Consider the following 18,068-nt stretch of genomic DNA (forward strand, 5'->3'; position numbering starts at 1 on the left):
TCCGGCTGACTGACACTTTGGATATCAGACAGTTAGTGCTTCTGTTGGTAGAGTTGGGAAAAATCAGAAAGCATATAAAATTGTAATTTTACAATTAAATATAGTGATTATAATGACTTATTAAACGTGAGCGTGACGTCGTCACATCGGGATTGTGACGCAACAATTCCGGTCCGGGAAAGCGTTCCGGTGCTGCTGAGTCGCTCAGCGCTGATGCTCATAGTGAAGAAAACACTTGAGCTCGACACGGCTTGTCAATCTTCTGTCTTTTCACTGAAGATCCTGGTGGTTTACGGACTAGGTAGGGACCTGCCGAGGCTCGGTATCGCGGATCCGATTGTTCTTGACCTGTTTCTCCTGGGCAGATCGAGCTGTTATTGTGTTAACACGGTGTTCAGTGAGAGGGGGTTAAAAGCTCTTAACCTGCTGGAGTTTTATTAAAGCCCAGAGTGCAGATCTGAACAGGAGTTCATTGCTGCTTCTGTTCCTGTCTCTGCTTTCACTGATGTGAAGAATTTGCTTGTGTCCTCAATATCCTGAGTCTGCCCTTCAGCCTGTTGGGTTGTATTCCAGTAGGACCAGCTGGTTAGAGAGAGTTCTGTGGTGTCTAGTGGGTCTGCTGCTGGCCTGTCAGCAGTACCTTGACTCCCAGTGTGTGAGAAGCGCCGCCCAGCTCCCTGCTTCACTGTGCTGTTCTACTGGCTGACTGACAGGTCCAAGATGAGCCCGAAGGAGTGCAGCTGTGAGCCCAGCAGGGTGAAGTGGTTCTCCTCCTGTGTGCAGCGCACAGGCTGCCAGTGCCCCGGGCCAGGTATGACACAGCTGGATCTAGACCAGTGCCCCCTGAAGCCAGTCCCCCCACACACTGACTCCTGGCTTCCCTTTCCACTGGGACCCCATCCCTGGGCTCAGCTCTGACTGACCTGAGGGGCTCCTCACTGTCACCCTGCAGGTCTCCTCAGCTCGAGGCAGGGAAAGCAACAGCAGTCTCTTCATCTTTTCAACTAAATGATGATTTGAGCACAAATAAATAAAATATATAAGCTAAAATAATAAGATCTAAATAAAATAATTTAGTATGAGAGTATTTGTAAGAAGACTAACATCCATGTAAGGTATGAAACTATTGAAAGTGTTGAAAATGAGTAATTCACAATGGTTATAAAATGAGCTGTGTCTGAGTTATGTACTGCAATTATTCTTTCATTTACATTTAAGTGTAAATTTGGGAAAAGCAAATGTATATTTATGAAGATCTGTCCAAGTCGTTTTGACTGGGTGTGATTGAAGCTGAACTAGGGGCTCTAATCCCCTTAGAGCAGCAGAAGGAGGTTCTCCACCTGGGAGCAGAGCTGCTGCCCTGATTCTTCTTCAACACTGGGATCCTCTGTTTGCTGAGGAGCAGCTGCTAACAGGACTGATGTGACCCAGAGATCAGCTCTCTTTGTGGGCTCTAAAGGGTTAAGAAGTCCCAGTGGCTGCAGCTGTTATTCAGGACCACTGATCTGAAAATGAGACGAAAACAAAACCCTGCACTCTTTAGCCTCCTGCCCTTAGAGCAGATCTGTATTCTTCTCTACTGGAAAACTGTCCGGGGTGAAAGAGTCCCAGCTTTTATGGGCTGTGCATCAATAATCATTTTGATCTCTATAATTCTCAGACATGTGTCAATAGGGTTTTAGGTCCCTCAGACAACAGGTTGGTTTCAGAGTTTTCTCCCTAGAAGTCTGTGCTGCGGCGACACCAGTGTTTCCCCTATCTGTGTGTCTGCTGTAGATGAGGTCCTGGCTGTTCTGGAGGGAATGAGCAGAGCTGAAGAGGAATCTGGGAAGAACCTGGTAGAAGAGCTGCTCTCCCTCCTGCAGAGGAACACCAAGGGGACACTGCCAGTCATCCTGGGATTCCTCGAGAGCCCCCAGGTAACATGAAGGAGCTTCCTACACACCTCCTGACATACTCGTTGCAAACGCACTCTAATCAGGAGCCCAGTGTGCTCCAAGATACTGTCTGTGCTGTTTCTTACAACTAGAAGTCAGAAGATAAGCCCTAACGTGTTGTCATCTTGACAGATGTGCTTGAGTGGAAGCCTGGGGTTTCTCTGTGTGCGTTTCCACTCCCTCGTGTGGTGAGCTGGGGTGGTTCTGCTTTTCATACTCAGTGCCCGTTGGCCAGGCTGACTGGCCCTGAAGGAGAAGCCTTTGAACAGACACTTGGTGCTGTGATGAGAGCAGCAGTCTCACCCCTGGCTTTGGTTCTTCCCTGCTCTAGGTGACAACTGCCCATCGCTCTGCTGTCCTCCAGGCAGTGGAGAAGCTGCTGCGCAAAACATCTGCGCAGCATCTGGATGAGTCCTTGGCCAAGAGCACCGTCTTGATGGCCTTGAATGAGATGACTATGTCACCGGTATGTAAACCCCTTTAATTCCTGCCTATCGAGCTGATGTCTTGCTGCAGTGCTGTGGTCTGTTTCCTTGCCTGTAGCACACATTAATGCATCTAATGGAAGCAAATCGTTGTGTGTTAACTTGTGTGTTCATTGGCTTGATCCAAGCTGTTGCTTCAACTCCAATACCATAGACTCCCAAGATGCTCTGATCTCTTTTTACTGTTGTTTCAGAAATGGCTGCCTGACTGGCAACAGCCAGCCAGCAACATTGTCGTTTGTGTGGTGAGAGACCACTACGGCAGTACCATGGATATGGTGCTGTCCTTCTTCCAGCCCGGAGTGCTCCCTCACCACGCACTGCTTAATGCAGTAGGAGATATCTCCCGCAACTGCAGTAAGTTCTGTGCTGCTAATGGGGTGTGATCTGCACAGATATATTCCAGATTTTTTACTGTGCTGTATTTCAAACTTCATGATACTGCTCATATCTGTCCATTCAAGCCCTGAAAAATGAGCTTATTATGAAGGCTCAGTGTTTGTTACTCATCCCGCTGCTGAGTCTCCAGTGTTATCATGAGCCTTGGTCCCTACCCACTGTGAAATGTGTTTTCTTTGAAGGTCATGACATAGCAAGGGATATAGTGAGACTTCTGGACCTGCTGGTGCCTGTTCTCCCCCTTGCTGTGACTAATAAAATGAAGGCAATGATGACTTTTGGTAAGTGTTCAAGCTGTCTCATTAAGGGGGATTGCTTGGTTCCACTGGCAATCCACTGACAAGGCCTGTTCAGACCTCTTCCCACTGAGCTACAGGACTGCTTTGATGTAGCATGTAGATGTAGTGTAGCAGGCTGTTCCTCTCTTGTGTTGTCAGCATTGGAAGGCCTGTATGAGAGCTGGGCGAAATTCCAGGGTCCCGGGCAGTGTGTTCAGGACTGTTCAAGCCAGGTCATGATAAGTTTTGATGTAGTGCACAGATGGCTGCCATCTTCTGAGCCAAAGGTATGGGATCTTTAATCCTGTGTAGGTTATTTGACATCTTATTAATCATCCTGAATTCTCAGATGTTCTGGAGAAAAGAATGGACTTGAATGCAAAGAAAAGATGTGTCCATGCAGGTATTAGGGAAGGGTATCAAGGTCCAGGGTTCAGATCACAGTAAGCAAAGCTGAATAGGGTGCACTTATGAAGCAGGTTTTATTCATTGCTCAAAGCTGTTTTAACTGTCTGTGGTTTTAGACAAGTTTGCTTTCCTGTGACTGAATCCTTTCCTTGAGGATGATGGTGTTTGTGTTTTGCTCTGTCTGAAGGTGACGGCGGCCATTGTCTTGGCCCTGGCAGCTATGTGCTGCCTGCTCCCTGAGGAGAAGTTTCAGTGTGAGCTGCCAGCAGTTTTACAGGCCTTCCAGCCACTGTATGCAGCTGAGCTGGACGTCAGCTACTCCAGAATCAACAAGGTAGGCCTGTGACCGATGATGGGCCTTTAGGTGTACAGGTTGTGGATTGCGAGGGCCGTTTCTTTTAGAAAATGGATTTTGATTCAAACAATCACTAGTAGCACTTTCCCAGTGTCCCTTTGTCCACTAGCTCCAGTGATGTGCTGGTGAGGCCCAGTGCAGAAGAGGATTATGGTCTGTGGTGCCCCATGTGATTGTGAAGGGTGTGAACGAGGTGGATCTGCCAGGAGTAGAGTCCAGGGGAGGCGTTATCCTTCTCTGTCAGATTTTTCTGTGTGATCAAACTACCAAAATCCTAATGCTAATGTGTTATTGCATACAGTGAGAGAGTGAGGCCTCTTGATGAAGCAGCAGTGCCTCTCCAGATTGACTCCAACGTGCTCTTCTTTCAGAGTCTGAGTGTGCTTGTGGAGGCAGCAGTGCCGAAGGCCAGACCAGTGCTGGAATCCCAGCTGGAGCAGCTACTGACCATGGTGCATGCCCAGGTAATGGGGACAGCAGCCCGCTCACCTGCACAGAAAGACGTTACAGTAGTCAGTAAGAGTGTCTGTCTGAGGGGTGAAGCCCTCAGGAGCCTCTTCAATGACAGCAGCTCAGTGCTGTGATCTACCCCTCTCCACAGCTCATGGCAACACTGAAGTGCCGTGTATCTGACTGCTGAAGCCCTTATTCATTCAGTTGAACAGATATTGATGACTCGGCTCATTTTATCATGGCATTAGAAGAGCAGTCCATGAGTGAGTGTGCATGATGCCCTTGTGGGTGTTATAAGAGTGCTCTGATGCCTGTCTGGTGTCCCAGGATCTGGCAGTGCTGATGGGGCTGTGTGCCAGTGTGCACCTGGATGTGGTGCTGTCTGTGCTGAAGAGACTGGAGACCCAGCTGACTGACCCAGCCTTCCCCTGCAATGAGCAGGGCTCTGGGGTAGGTGTACTGCATCAGAGTCCTGACAGACAAACAGAAGCTGCTCTTAATGTCAGCTTCTACGTTCAAGTTTCAGCACCTTGATGTGGATTGTCATGCTTGTTACTGCAGAGTGATTTCACCTGTGCCCTGATTCTGTGCTATGGGCACGTTGCACTTAAAGCACCTGCAGAGGATCTACTGCAGAGAATGGACACTGACTTTATGGAGAGACTGAGACCCCATGTCACCACTAAGGTAGGCAACATGTCCTCCTTTGAGAACAAGAGACCTGACAGAGTGAACCTCACAGCTCCTGTCTGATCAGTGTATTCAACCACTGCTACATTCTGTAATGTGCGTCTGTAACGCAGGGAGGTATTCGTAACAACCCTCAGGCAAAAGTTCTTCCTTATTTGTTCTGCTACTTTCCTTCAGTGTCTGGGTAGAAATTGTTAATTATACTTGAACCTGATGGGATTGTTATGGGGAGGAGGACACAGGGATACAGTGTCCGTGGCTGTCCAGGCTGTGAGTGTCCATCACAGCCCAGGGCTGGTGGAGGTGAGGTGGTGAGGTGGCGTCTGGGCTGTTAGTGAGTGAGCTACTGTGTGTCCCCCTGCAGGAGCCCAGTGTCAGACTGAGCCTGTGCCGCAGTGTGGGCATGATTGCACAGGCAGTGTGCAGCGCCAGTCCCTCCGGAGCTCCCAACTTCTCTGCCAAGGCCAAGCTCCTGGCGACAATGATGGTCAGTGTGTCTGACGCAGCCGCCTGTCTGCTGTTTTCCCACACGGATGCTCTGGACAAGCCGTATCCTCTCACTGTGAATCGGAGAACAGATAGTTTGTGAGAAGTGATTGGAAGGGAAACTGTTTTGCTATTGATCAATACAGTTGTGTTTTTATCTTTTGGGAAACACTGTTCCAGAAGTATTCAGAAAAATGACTCCTTTGTTCACACCTAGTGACATGATCCTGTGTCCTGTCTCTGAAGACAGCAGTGAGAACTGCAGCAAAGGGGCAGTAGTGGACAATTTCAACAGTCAGTGTAACAGAGCTCATGTGATCTGTCTGAGATTGACCTGCTGTTCTTGTTCCCTGTAGGCTCTTGACCTTCTGCAATTCTTCGGCAGTGGTTACACTCTGGATGAGAGCTTGAAAGAGAGTTTGAGGGAGGGGATATTATATCTGGCTGCACAAGACCTCAGACAGACCATCCAGTCCCTACTGACCTTCACATCTCCCTCTGAGAGGTAGAGCTCAATTCTAACAGTGAGAGGCTCTTTGCAATGATAAAAACATCACAACAACTGCACTGTGTTGTGGCGTCAGTGTTTGTGTATTTTAGCTCTGAGAATGGGTTTGAATGCAGAGCCCTGCACTCACAGCTGGGGGGTGTGAGGCTGACTCGGGGGTGTGTTTTGCAGCTCACTCCCGGAGGTGTGGCAGGTCCTCAGTACCAGCCAGTTGGTCTCGGAGACCGTGAAGCACCTGGCTGATCATCTCGGCCTGATGATGGACATGAAGGTGGATGATCCAGAACTGGATGTAAGTGACTATAGAGCCCGTCTGCTGGTGTTTCTAACTGAGCAGAGGACAGATAGTCAGACAGCTGACAGCTACAGCATGGAGGTACTGTCTCCCTATAATATGTCGCTGCCCAAGAGCAGGCAGAGAGACACCAGCAAGCAGGCAAGCGGCTGTGTGAGCAAACAGCTCCCTGTTTGCAGCACAGGGACAGGCAGACAAGCACAGAAAAGCGTGGTGCAGACCAGCAGCCCAAAGCCACATCCAGAACAGGCCAGATCAAAGCTGGGTGAACACAGAGGCTCAGCACACAGCCAGCTCCAAACTCAGAGCTGATGGTAATAAGCACAGTTTGTAAACAGACAGACACAGCACACAAGCACAAGAGGGTAATCTAGACAACAAAGACAGGGTGAAGCTAGGGGCCAGTATCCGAGGAGCAAACTCGGAAGTCAGGGAGAAGCTCAAGAGTTTAGGACCGAGTTCCTGAGCACTGCCAGGCCAAGGGCTTGTGTAGCATGAACCCCCTGAGTCGGGCGTGATGGACAATTATCTTCAGATGTGGATGGCTAGCACGTCAATTTTAGCTGTCCCTTCTGCTGACCAGCAGCGACCAGCATGACCCTCCCTCAGTGTAACCCTTGTCCCAGCAGTACTGAGAATGAAGGCCGACTGGTGTCCTCCTGTCTTCAGATCCACAGACACACAGAGGAGCAGCTGGCAGCTCAGAGCTCAGCCCTGACAGAGCAGGAGACCCCAGCTGAGCCAGTTGTTCTGCGGGCTCTACTGGGCTTGATCACTGTCCTGTCCATCGTGGACAAGAGTCAAGCCAAAGCACTGGTGCCCTTTGTGTACTGTAGAGTCAGGCCCTGCTTGGAAAATGTAAGTTTTTTAGGATGTTCTTTGTTCAAATATTGTGTCATTTGTTTTTGTCTATTAAATTTAAATATAACATTTTTAATTGTAATCAATTGGATATCCATGATAACAGTGTTTGCCCTTTGAGCTACAGTGACAGTGGGCTCAGACTCCAGCCCTGAGAGGAGAAAATAAGTGGTGACAGTTTGTGCATGTCTGTGTGTAAAGTTTCCCTCTTGTCCTGTGTCTGTGTTACAGGAGAGCCCGGAGGTCCGCAGAGCCACAGTGGTTCTGCTGGGGCAGCTGGTCAGGCTGGGCTCTGACAAAGCCCGTCTCAACAAAGAGGTCCACAGCTCCCTGGTCAGCGTGCTGCTGAACCTGACTGACCCCAGCCCACAGGTCATCCAGGTAAAGACATAGAGCTGCTGCTGGCTGGGCTCAGCCTGTGGGTCTTCTCACGTCCTTCTTTGATAATGATAATTGTCACCTATCCAGCGTTTGACCAGCTTTGCAATCGGTGAAGAAAAACAACCCTACAGTCAGTATGAACATGTAGCCTGGAAATCTAAACATTCAGAGGGTTACTATCAAGGATGTGTCAAAGGGTTTCAGGGCTGGCTGCTATTTTGTGACATTTGCGTAGTTTCTGTTTAATTTGGGCTCTGTGTCAAGATAAACTGGTTTTGACGATGTGTATTTCCCCAGGCCTGCTGGACAGTCCTACAGCACTTCACCCTGGACTGTGTGCTGTCCATGAAGGAGATGTGCAGGATCCTGGTGAGTGAGGTTCTCCTAGGGCTGGCTTCTGGGCTGCTGGTGAGAGAGGGGAGCACAGCCTGCTTTTGGGACACAAACACACGAAGACTTGTGTCAGATTTAGGAAATATATTTGTGCTGAACCAGGCTTACACTGAGCACTAATTACAGTGAGTAAGAGCTGAAAGTGCCAGATTATAATCACAGTAGTGCTGATGAGTTCATACACTCTCATTAGATGGATTAGAGGTGCTTCTCTGTAATGGAGGACTGTCTCTCACATGGGGGCTCCTGTACAGTAGTAGCGTGCTGTCTCACACTGCCCTGCAATATTCCCTGTGTCCAGATAACGAGTGGGCAGTTCAGCCTGGCCCAGAGGCTTGCGCTCCAGGGTGCACAGAGCAGAAGGGCCTGGGTTCGGGAAAGTGCTGCCATCTTCATTGGTAAGAGCTCAGTGACAATGAGAAGAGTGATTGAGACTCAGTGTAGAGGTGATGCTCCACTGGTAAAAGTGAGTTGTGCTGTGGTTAGTGATGGGGTTTTGCCGGGATGGGAATTCAAGCATTAAAAGGATACTCTGTAGGTTTCCCTTGAAACAGCTTTGAGTCTGAAGGTGTTTGATCACTGGGGTTTTCTCAAAGGACTCAGGCTCTGATATGTCACGCTAGTAAAAGGCCTCTAGTAAGAAGGCTCTAGTATGTCTAGCTACAGTAGTCTCATTTCGGCAGCAGGACACTGGGCACCACTTTCAGCCTCTTCTGTCTAGTGTTTGAAATGCATTTTTCTGTCAGTAGTGAGGCAGGTTAATCAGACTTACCAATGTCACCAAGAAACACATTTCCATGAGCTGCTCCCCATTCCAAGTGTTGGCAGTGTGCGCTGGTGCAGTATCCTGTGTGGTGCTGTGTGTGCAGGAGCTCTGCTGTTCAACCCCTGTGTGTTTCAGGCCTCCAAGTGCAGCAGCTGCAGAGGAGACTCTGCTCTTGTTTCGCTCTGAGAAGAGCTCAGCGAGGTAACGATGCTTGTCTTTTGTGTCCAGTATGTTGACCAGTTGTTCTTGTACAGTATATACAGACTCTAGTATTATCGAGTCTGTTTAACCAGAAATTCTGGCTGTAGCCTCTCACACCATAGATACCCAGTGTACAAAGTTTTGAGAAGTTCAGAGCATGGAGATGAAAAATGTATAGTTGGCCTGTTTAGCAGATTTCTGTGGAATTGCACATCTGTAGTAGCGCTGCTTTATTTTATTCTTTTTAGAGACTTGTGCGGTCTGTGAATTACAGTGTGGCCATTTCTTCCAGCTTCATACTTTGACATTTTTTTACTATTGTTCCTTCTGACAGTGAAGAGAACACAGATGTCACACAGAAAGGATCTCACACTCCTTCTTTAACCCCACTGCATGAGGTCCAGACCTGCTGCTCTGAACAGTGTCTCCTAACTCACACCTGCTGGCAAGAGCTGGATCAGCACTGCAGCTGTGTGTCAGGAGCTGCGCAGGACTGCCGGACCCCGAGTAACAGCCTCGTCTCTTTCCTCCCGCAGCCCTGAGGATCCTGCTACAGGACCCAGAGCCGCAGGTGCGGGAGAGGGCTGCTGAAGCCATGGGGCTCTTCACCCGGCCCTGAGCAGCACTCTGGAGTCGGGGCACCCCTCCCCAGCCACTGCAGAGACACCTGGGCGCCCCAGCTCACTCTGGACCGGACAGCACACCTCTCTCTCTCCTCCAGACACACATTTGTGTTTAAATAAATTACACAACGTGTACAGAAGCTGGTTTTCATTCCAGAATGTATGAATGGTGCTGAACCAACACTGAAGTGTATGAATCGCTTTCCTGTTTTCAGTCTGAAAGTGTTCAGACAGGAGGAGCTGGAAACAAGCTGTTTCACACAGAAGTACAGAATACAGAGCAGTGAAGTGCAGGAAAGAGAATAACACTTGAGAGACAGAGGGGCGCAGGAGAGCTCAGGTGATTCAGCTTCAGCCCAAACCGGCGAGTCTGTCCACCCATCAGTCCGCTGACCTCCTGCGGCACAGCGGCAGGTCTCTGGCTCTCCTGGCCCACAGGGGTTTCTCACACCGCGGCCCTGCTGCAGTGTGCTGGGAGTCAAACTGCTCTGAAAGTGTGATGTGTTTTTACAGATTGTTGAGAGCACGAGGTCTGTGTGTGAGGGAATAAAGTAGGAACATAATGCACAGTATAGCATACAGATCTGTCTGTTGCAAATCTAGATCATTCTTTCATACAATCGGTATAGCAAATGAACATGAATTTTCTTAGATTGGTTTGGTTGGAGATTTTTATTATCAGGAAAAGCCACGGTAATGGTGTTGTGTGAAAGACAAGGTAGCAGGTCTGTGGAAAGTGGGAGGAAGCCGCAGTCTGAAGTGATCCTGGGGAGACGCATGTCTGAGGTCATGTCATAAAGAAGAAGCGCTGCTCTGTGTTTTCACACACTTTCCAACTGACACGGGAAATATGAGAACCATTTGCTTGTGGGGAGAGCAGGAAGAATACAATGTTATGTAATAACTTTCAATCAATGAATAATATAATGATTATAATCACTATGCGCATGTGTCACGTAGTGGCAGCAGGATTGTGATGTAACATTTGGTGATCGGAAGCAAGTTCTAATTTTACTGACTTGCTCAGAGCTCAAGTACAAAGCAAAGAAAACATCTCACCTTCTGAGCTTCTTTTTTCACTGCGGATTCAAGAGTCATGGCTGTTTACTGGACTAGGCAGGGACGTGCTGAGGCTCGGTCACACGGATCGGATTGTTCTAGTGCTGTTTCTCCTGGGCAGATCGAGTTATTACTGTGTGAACATGACGGTCTGAGCAGGAAGGAGTTCAAGCCTCTTAACTTGTGGGTGGTTTGTATTCACTAGAAGACTATGTACAGAGTGCAGATCTTAGGAGAAATGAATTGTTGATTCTGTTAATGAAGTGCAGAATTTCCTTGCGTCCTTTTATTCACCTTTTTGCCAGTTAGCAGAGGTGGATTGTATTCTAGTTCGACAAGTTGGTAAAAGAGAGTTCTGTGGTACCTAGTGAGTTTCGCTGCTGGCCTGTGAGCAGTACATTGACTTGTCACGAGTGTGAAGCCATGTGCAGCTCACGTCTTCACTGTGTTGTTCTTGCTGGCTGATGGGACAGAACAAGATGAGCCCAAAGACGTGCGTCCAGCAGGACCTGGGTCTCCTGCAATCTGCACCTCTCAGGGTGCCAGTGCCCCAGGCCAGGTATGACACAGCTGGACTGAGAGCAGCCTCTCCGGCACACACTGTGTCTGCTGGCTTCACTTCCACCAAGCTCCCATCCCTGTGTTAAACTCTCCACTGAGCTGAGATCTCTAGACAGCAACCCTGTGAACCTGAAGTCCAGCAGTGCTGAAGAGCTGCAGTAGAATGAGTGAAAAACAAGAAGAGTCTGTTAATCTTTTTAAGCAGTAGTGAGAGAGGGGATTGGGGCGACAGGCAGTAGAAGGGCTAGTTTTTTTTTAGGTAAAGTGATGCCATTCAAATGCTGTTGTCTTGTAGTCCTGTAGTGTGAGAGAATCCCTCTCAGTCCTCATAGCTGAGCAGTAACACAAGCAGCCCAGTGTCTTGTGTGGGTGTGTTTGGACCTGATTGCCTCCCCTGTGTGTCTGCAGCTCCTCTCTAACACCGTGAGCGCAGTGGTGGATGAGGTGTGGGCCTGTAGACTCACTCAGGACACAGTCGGAGTGCTCTGCATTGTCTCTGAGGATAAGGTGAGTCTGACAGAAGGCTGAGCCCATTCTGGGTTCTGTGTGCCCTGGTTCAGTGTTCTGTCTGAGCTCCTGAGCTCAGTGCTCACTGTCCTCTTCTCCGGTGTCACAGGCCTTCCTGTACCAGTGTGTCGGTGCGGCTGCCCAGCACCTCTCTCAGCAGGAGACTGTGAAACAAGCGCTTCAGGACAGTGTGAAAGAAGCAGGGTTTGAGAATCCTGTAGAGAGAGTGTCCTCACACACAGACTCAGGGCTTCTACTGCTGTTGACGACAGCCATGAAAACTGGAAATCTCTGAGAGATTTCTTTCTACACGACTGATGGACAGATGAAAATTTTCAAAGCACTTTTCCCTAGAGAAGCATGTTCTACCTTCTTCAGAAAGTCACTGAATGTTGAAATATGTCATTCTAGAAACTGACAACATATGAATGGGAAGTAAACATTATACCATTGATCTTTGGTTTTCCTTTAAAGGGGAACTGCAACGCTTTTTTATATTTAGAGGTTAGAAAGTATCAGCATTGATGAGTGTATTTCAAACCACAATGAAAGTCAAATGTACACAGTAACTTGTAAAACTTCCAATTTACATCACAAAATAGTCACAATTTCCAGGTATGCCCAACATTTGCAGAAGCAGGCTTGTGAGTACCTCTTTTAATCCATTAGAAAGCGTGAAATTATTGATAGGCAGTAACCTTTGAAACTCTTCTGCCACCTGCACAAAATGTTACCTTTAATAATCAGCACTTACAGATTCAGCCACTCGGAATGCTCTGTTAGACTGCCAAGTGGTGCAGTGAATCCTCAATGTACCAAGCATCTAGCACACAGTAAATCTTATTTTTATAATAAAAATGAACTTTATATTGTCTTTAGTGCTTTCCTGTACTTGGCGTAGTATACTGTACAATAACTATATTTTTTAATTAACTACCGAATTATTAGTAACTGTGTATAAATAGTAATTAGAAAAAAAAGCAAATTAGCAATTAAAAACAGAGCAGAGGCCAGTAGTGACTTGAATGTCTTATAGAAGTGTACTAGACTGTAAAGGCAATCATTTTGAGGCAATCACTCTTTCCTTACAACAACACCACAATAAATGCTAGAAAATGTTTTGATCCATTCGGTATATTCAGATACTGTAGACTCAAAAGATTTTGAAATAAAATGGAATTTGTTTTTTTATTTCACTTTTCTGTAAGCATTTATAGCATCACTAAATTTAATTGTGTGATCTTTATACAGTACATATTTATTGTGCTGTATCTAATGCTTATTTGCAGTGTCCTGGAAGATGACAGACATTTAGTTTTAAGTGTAGCTGCTTGTTCAAGCAGGATGACACTGCAGCTCAGTGGTGGAGGTCTTGCCACACCAGTGACCCGGGTTCAGCTCCAGCGAACATGCAAGATGTGTTTTTAACATTAAGACTCTGTCTCTCCTAATAAAATACAAGAAATAACATTTGACATTATTATTAATTTTATATATCATAATATGTTAAATATTCAAATAATATAAATAAAAATAGCAATAACATGGATGAAGTGATATAAACATGAAACATATACACTGCACCCCTGTAGTATTGGGCCGATGTAACTAGCTCAAGGTTCATTTGCAGCTGAAAACTGTAAGTGTTTATCGTGAAAACACAGTGTCATGTGTTTGTTCTGTTGAAAATGATCAGTTTATATATGTAATGATAGAAAGAAGCCTCTTGTCCTTTGCAAACTAAGTTAATTGGCCTCTACAGGCTGTTTCACCTATTCTTCTGATCCCTATCACCAAACTAGAACATTGATGTCATCTCATATCTCATGTTTGTTTTTCAGTTTTGTAAACTAAACTGTTAAAATCAGAGGCTCTGTGTGTGTACTGGACATCTCTTTATTGATGCTCCTGCAGTTTTGTTTTCTTTCAAACCAATGATATTTAAAAGACCACTATTTGTGATCTATGAGCTATCTGCAGGTTGAGAAAGCTTAGCTTTTTGTTTTTGCACAGTTCATACCGTGGGAATTCCTTCTCAGCAGTCACTCGGCCCCCCTACTAGGGCGCAGGAGAACCGAACTGGTCTCATCTGTTAGTACTGCGTCTGTGCAGCTGACAGTAGGTGCTTTCACTCCCGAGATACAGCGCCTTCTCTTTTGGGTAAACATGTGACTGTCTACAGTTAGTAACACTCTAACAGATCTCGCACTTTTAGTCACTTGTGAGGATTTTCTTTTCTTAAAGAGCTTTAACTGGCATTTCATTATACTTCATAGCTGTGTCAATATTTTTTAAAACTGATTAAGTGATCAAAGGGATTTATCTTTTATACTTTATAAATAAATAAGAAATTCAAAGAAAGTTGAAAGATTCTACCTGTCTTTTGATAGTTTAGAATGAGTAACTTCATGCATTAAAAGGCCATTGTATTATTTTATGTAAATCAAATACCTAAACAATGAAAAGTAGAGGAATTTGCATTATACAGCCCGTTTTGTATGGGTACTACAGTATGTACTTGTTAACGTTCATGTGTGTCATATGTTACGTGTGTGGGCGTCTGAAGTGTTGTTTGTGTGTCAGTGTATTTGGCTCACGCAGCTACTGTATTTAAAAACTACACTTTGTGCTTGGACAGGCATGTGCTTCCTGTTCCCTTTTAAACATTAAAATATATTAGAAATGTCATATTAATAAATCCCATTCACAGAATTCTAAAGTATTGCAGATATGTGTCTTTTGTCTTTGTCCCTTTGTGTCACAACTAGGATGCAAAATATATCATAAGACCTTAACAGGACCTGCAGGACAGCATGATTGAAACACTTCGTAATAATTTATTAAACTTAAAGAATAAATGTCCTTGTGTCTAGCTCTAGCTGCTACAAAAAGTCCTACATAAGAAGTTTATGAAGTCCTCGGGCCGAGCGGTGACTCTGTGGCTAAGGATCTGTGCCTGTGGATGGAAGGTTGCTGGTTCAAATCCTGCAGCTGGCAGAGGACTCCTACACTGTTGGGTCCCTGAGCAAAGTCCTTAACCCCAACTGCTCCAGAGCCAGGGGTGTTGTATAAATGGCTGACTCTGTGCTCTGACCCCAAGCTTCTCTCTGTCTGTGTGTCTCCTGGAGAGCAAGCTGGGGTGTGTGAAAAGACAAATTCCTAAGGCAAGAAATTACCAGTGGGCCCAATTCCATTGTTAAAAATGGCCTCTGCTGGTTCACTGCTCTCAAACTGAGCTAAGAAATAATTCAGCTCATTTACATGGTGGCTCAAGGTGTGAGGCTCAAGCAAGCTGTTACTGTGGAGGACTTGGCCGTCTGGCCTGGTCCTGTTTCCATTCATCAATTTCTCCACCTGGGATTTCTCATCTCTTTAAGGCTGTTTTAATTCTTCCTGTACCTTCCTTTGAATCACTTTCCTCCATTATCTAGCATTTTGCTTTCTGTCTGTTTAGATGGAAACACATTTTCAACCCAAAAATTTATGTAGTAATGACATCTACCTTGTCTAGTATCCTCACAGACAAACACCCTCCAATCTGCAGTGAAGAAACTACCAGCGGCTGTGAACACAAGCACAAGGGGAGGATTTATGAAATTTACACACAAGCCAGGTCACCTTTCTAAAGTGGGAGCAATCTGGTCCCAGAGAGAAAATCCACATGGAAGACATGCAAGCTCCACACAGCAGGAAATCCAGCTGGAAATCAACCCCAGGAACTGTGAGGCTGCAGTCCTAAAATCCACCTCACTGTGCTGTCCAAAGGGTCACTCATGAATTAGGTGCCTTAAGAGCTACAGTGTCATTAATTCCCCATTCTGAATGCAGTAACTTGTGTTTTTATAGATTTTAATTATCACTAATCCTCTCCCACATGAGATTAACTGAGAAAACAAGACATGACCTGGAAGAATTCAAATCAGGGCCAAAATATGTTTCTCTGAGTGCTCAGAAAAATGTCATCTTTAATCTGTCATATGAAACGTGAAATGAAAAGAATATCTCAGGACAAAGACTGCAAAGGTTTGTAACAAGAGTAATGAAATATTCAGCTTTGTAAAACATTTTAGTGCAAGACCTGATACACCTAGTTGTTTCATTATCTAATTCAGTTGTTTCTTGCATTAAACATTTACAGAGTTTTTTTGTGTGCCAGCTGTACCTGTGATCACCCCTTATCTGCACTACTGGAGGATGTCACTGCTGATATTAGAACTAATCCAGCTCATGACTATCTGAAGCACTGGGCTTCAATTTCAGTTTTTGTCGTCATGATTCCTACAACCTGAGGATAATTCATGATGTCTTCTGTAATTGAAACTTGAATGATTCAATCAGCAGCTCATTATGGTCCAATTTAACACCTGGTTAGACAGGTGTGTGTAGGAGCTGAAGCCCAGCGGTCTTGAGTATATAAAGGCCACTGGTGGGCCTTATACTGTACCACTCATCAACATGGAAGGGAGAGGCTGTGTGTTGTGTTTGCTTGTGGGAGTGCCTCTAGGTAAGGTTTGGATTTACTGTTTTAGTTAAAAGGAGCAGTATAAGGGCAGATAAGAGAAATAACTGCATATTGCTAGTATTTGTTAGTATAGCTAATTTGATCTTGAGTGTAGGTGTTTCCTAAAAAGATACTTGGAGTGCTATTTGTATTAAATCCATGACTTGGATGTAGAACTCCAATAGCACCTGAAAACAAGACCATGTTTGTCACACAGGGGAGTATAACCTCTGTTATAACATATTGTTGCTAATGTGTTAATGCCCTGTTGGCTTGTTTCTCCTGTCCTGTCTCTTGATTAGTTCCTCACTGTTAACTGCTCATGATCCCATGTTGCCTTAAGCCCAGGCTCCTTCCACCGGATCTTGCTGGTGCTCATTGACCCAGTGGTGTCCTCTCCTCCCCAGTGTCTGTGGCTGAAGCCCTGCAGTGTTGGGCTGTGATGGCAGTTGGAAGTAGATGGATGCTGGTGCTGGAAGGGTGTGTGGAGTTGACAATGCAGACAACCTGGTCAGCTACCAGGGCAACAGCTGGGTCTCTCTGGCCATGAAGGGGAAACGTGAGTGTGGGGCCAGCAGGACTCTGGAGTGTGAGTCTCTCAAGCCTTGTGTTCAAGTGGCTTCGGGGAAGGTGGATCCAAGTGCAACCAGGTGAGGCTACAGCTGATCTATATACTGTAGGTTAGAAATGGTGGCTTTCAAGTTTATCCATGGAGAAAGCCTTCTGGCTGAAGGTGGCCATTTCCTTCACTCCTCAAGTGTTCATGACCCAATACTGAGGAAGGAGCACTGCACTGCCCCCTGCCTAGAACAGCTGTATTTCTTGCTCTCCTCTGCAGGCTCCCTCATCCAGATTGATGCTGGTGGAGACAAGCTTGTGGTTGGTGGAATTGGCAGCATTGACATCTGGTGCCTGAACTGCGGGCCTGTGCTGCAGTATGCTGGCCAGGGCAATATCCCCTGGATTCCTCTTGTGGGCTCCCTCAAGTACTATTCCTGTAGGCCTTTTGGCTGCTGGGGAGTGAACAGGTTGGACCAGATCTTTGTCAAGCTGGATGTGAGTGGGGATTCCTGCAAAGGCTCTGACAGGTGGAACCCCATTCAGGGCTCCCTGTCCCTGGTGGAGGTGGGCTCAGATGGCAGTGTGTATGGGGTGAACAGGAATGGAGTGGTCTTCAAGAGGTGAGCTGGGGGAGGGGTTCTAACCCTGTGCCTTTTCCTACAGGCTTGGTATTGATGCCTGTAACCCCTTTGGCAGGAGGTGGTGGGCTCTAAGGGCAGCTGGTGTGGCCAGGCATGTGTCCTATGACCGAGGAATCCTCTGGATTGTGTGCAAAGACGGCAAAGTCCAGAGGTGTCGGGTCTGAGTAGCCCTTATGGTCTAGTCATGGGAGGAGAATAGTGAATGTTTCTACCTTCTGAGCCAAATAAAATAGCCTGGAACTTCTGATGGTGTTGCATGCTTTCCCCCCTCAATCTGATTACGATGCTAATGTGATGTGGACCTGAGAGCTCATTCAGAAAACACTGTGACAATCATTGCATCCAATCATGGACACTACCCATTCACTTGAGCATGTCTTGTAGTGCCAACAAGGAAGAGACAGCTGTCCTCAGTAGTTTGAGCCTGAGAGGCTTAACTGTTATTGGAGCCATCAGAACTAAAGCAGATCAATCTAATTTATTGTAGGAAATTAAATATTATCTTTTGATAAATCCTTGCCTGATTTCTTCTGTGTAGAAGCAGCCACAGTAAGATTTAATGTATTTAGTCTTTCAGAATGGTCTGGGTAAAGTATCCTTTGACATACAGGTGCCAGGTATTTATTTGAGAAGTGGATATGTACTGTAGGAAATTGTACTAGGCCTGAAACATTTAAGTGTCCTGGCAAGCAACACTTCCTGACCTGCAGAGATTTTAT

General features: G+C 46.3%; 2 protein-coding genes across 2 annotated transcripts; both read left to right on the forward strand.

The window, feature by feature from the left end:
- The first annotated feature begins 720 nt into the window (after window positions 1-720).
- LOC148815469 (uncharacterized) lies at window positions 721-9,515 on the forward strand. The gene is made up of 19 exons (XM_088905775.1): window positions 721-811; window positions 1,777-1,919; window positions 2,269-2,403; window positions 2,617-2,779; window positions 3,004-3,102; window positions 3,259-3,386; window positions 3,695-3,841; window positions 4,234-4,326; window positions 4,643-4,765; window positions 4,877-5,002; window positions 5,370-5,492; window positions 5,848-5,996; window positions 6,171-6,291; window positions 6,964-7,152; window positions 7,387-7,536; window positions 7,834-7,905; window positions 8,231-8,327; window positions 8,831-8,896; window positions 9,433-9,515. Exons 1-19 carry the CDS (start codon window positions 721-723, stop codon window positions 9,513-9,515), a joined length of 2,298 nt encoding a protein of 765 aa, XP_088761901.1.
- A 1,206-nt stretch (window positions 9,516-10,721) lies between these two features.
- On the forward strand, window positions 10,722-17,513 carry LOC148815470 (fish-egg lectin-like). Its single transcript, XM_088905112.1, has 6 exons — window positions 10,722-10,727; window positions 11,548-11,646; window positions 11,756-11,850; window positions 16,700-16,797; window positions 16,986-17,328; window positions 17,372-17,513. Exons 1-6 carry the CDS (start codon window positions 10,722-10,724, stop codon window positions 17,511-17,513), a joined length of 783 nt encoding a protein of 260 aa, XP_088761238.1.
- Window positions 17,514-18,068: the final 555 nt, after the last annotated feature.

This window comes from Atractosteus spatula, chromosome 25, assembly GCF_055471065.1.
Source record: "Atractosteus spatula isolate fAtrSpa1 chromosome 25, fAtrSpa1.hap1, whole genome shotgun sequence".
Classification (NCBI taxonomy): domain Eukaryota; kingdom Metazoa; phylum Chordata; class Actinopteri; order Semionotiformes; family Lepisosteidae; genus Atractosteus; species Atractosteus spatula.

Excerpts from the sequence above, each read along its gene's own strand:
- LOC148815470 (XM_088905112.1), top strand. Across the intron at positions 11,851-16,699 it reads GACAGTGTGAAAGAAGCAGG|GGGAAACGTGAGTGTGGGGC; the intron begins GTTTGAGAATCC and ends CTGGCCATGAAG. Across the intron at positions 17,329-17,371 it reads AATGGAGTGGTCTTCAAGAG|GCTTGGTATTGATGCCTGTA; the intron begins GTGAGCTGGGGG and ends CTTTTCCTACAG.
- LOC148815469 (XM_088905775.1), top strand. The coding sequence starts at position 721 with ATGAGCCCGAAGGAGTGCAGCTGTGAGCCCAGCAGGGTGAAGTGGTTC. Across the intron at positions 5,003-5,369 it reads GACCCCATGTCACCACTAAG|GAGCCCAGTGTCAGACTGAG; the intron begins GTAGGCAACATG and ends GTCCCCCTGCAG. Across the intron at positions 5,493-5,847 it reads AGCTCCTGGCGACAATGATG|GCTCTTGACCTTCTGCAATT; the intron begins GTCAGTGTGTCT and ends TGTTCCCTGTAG.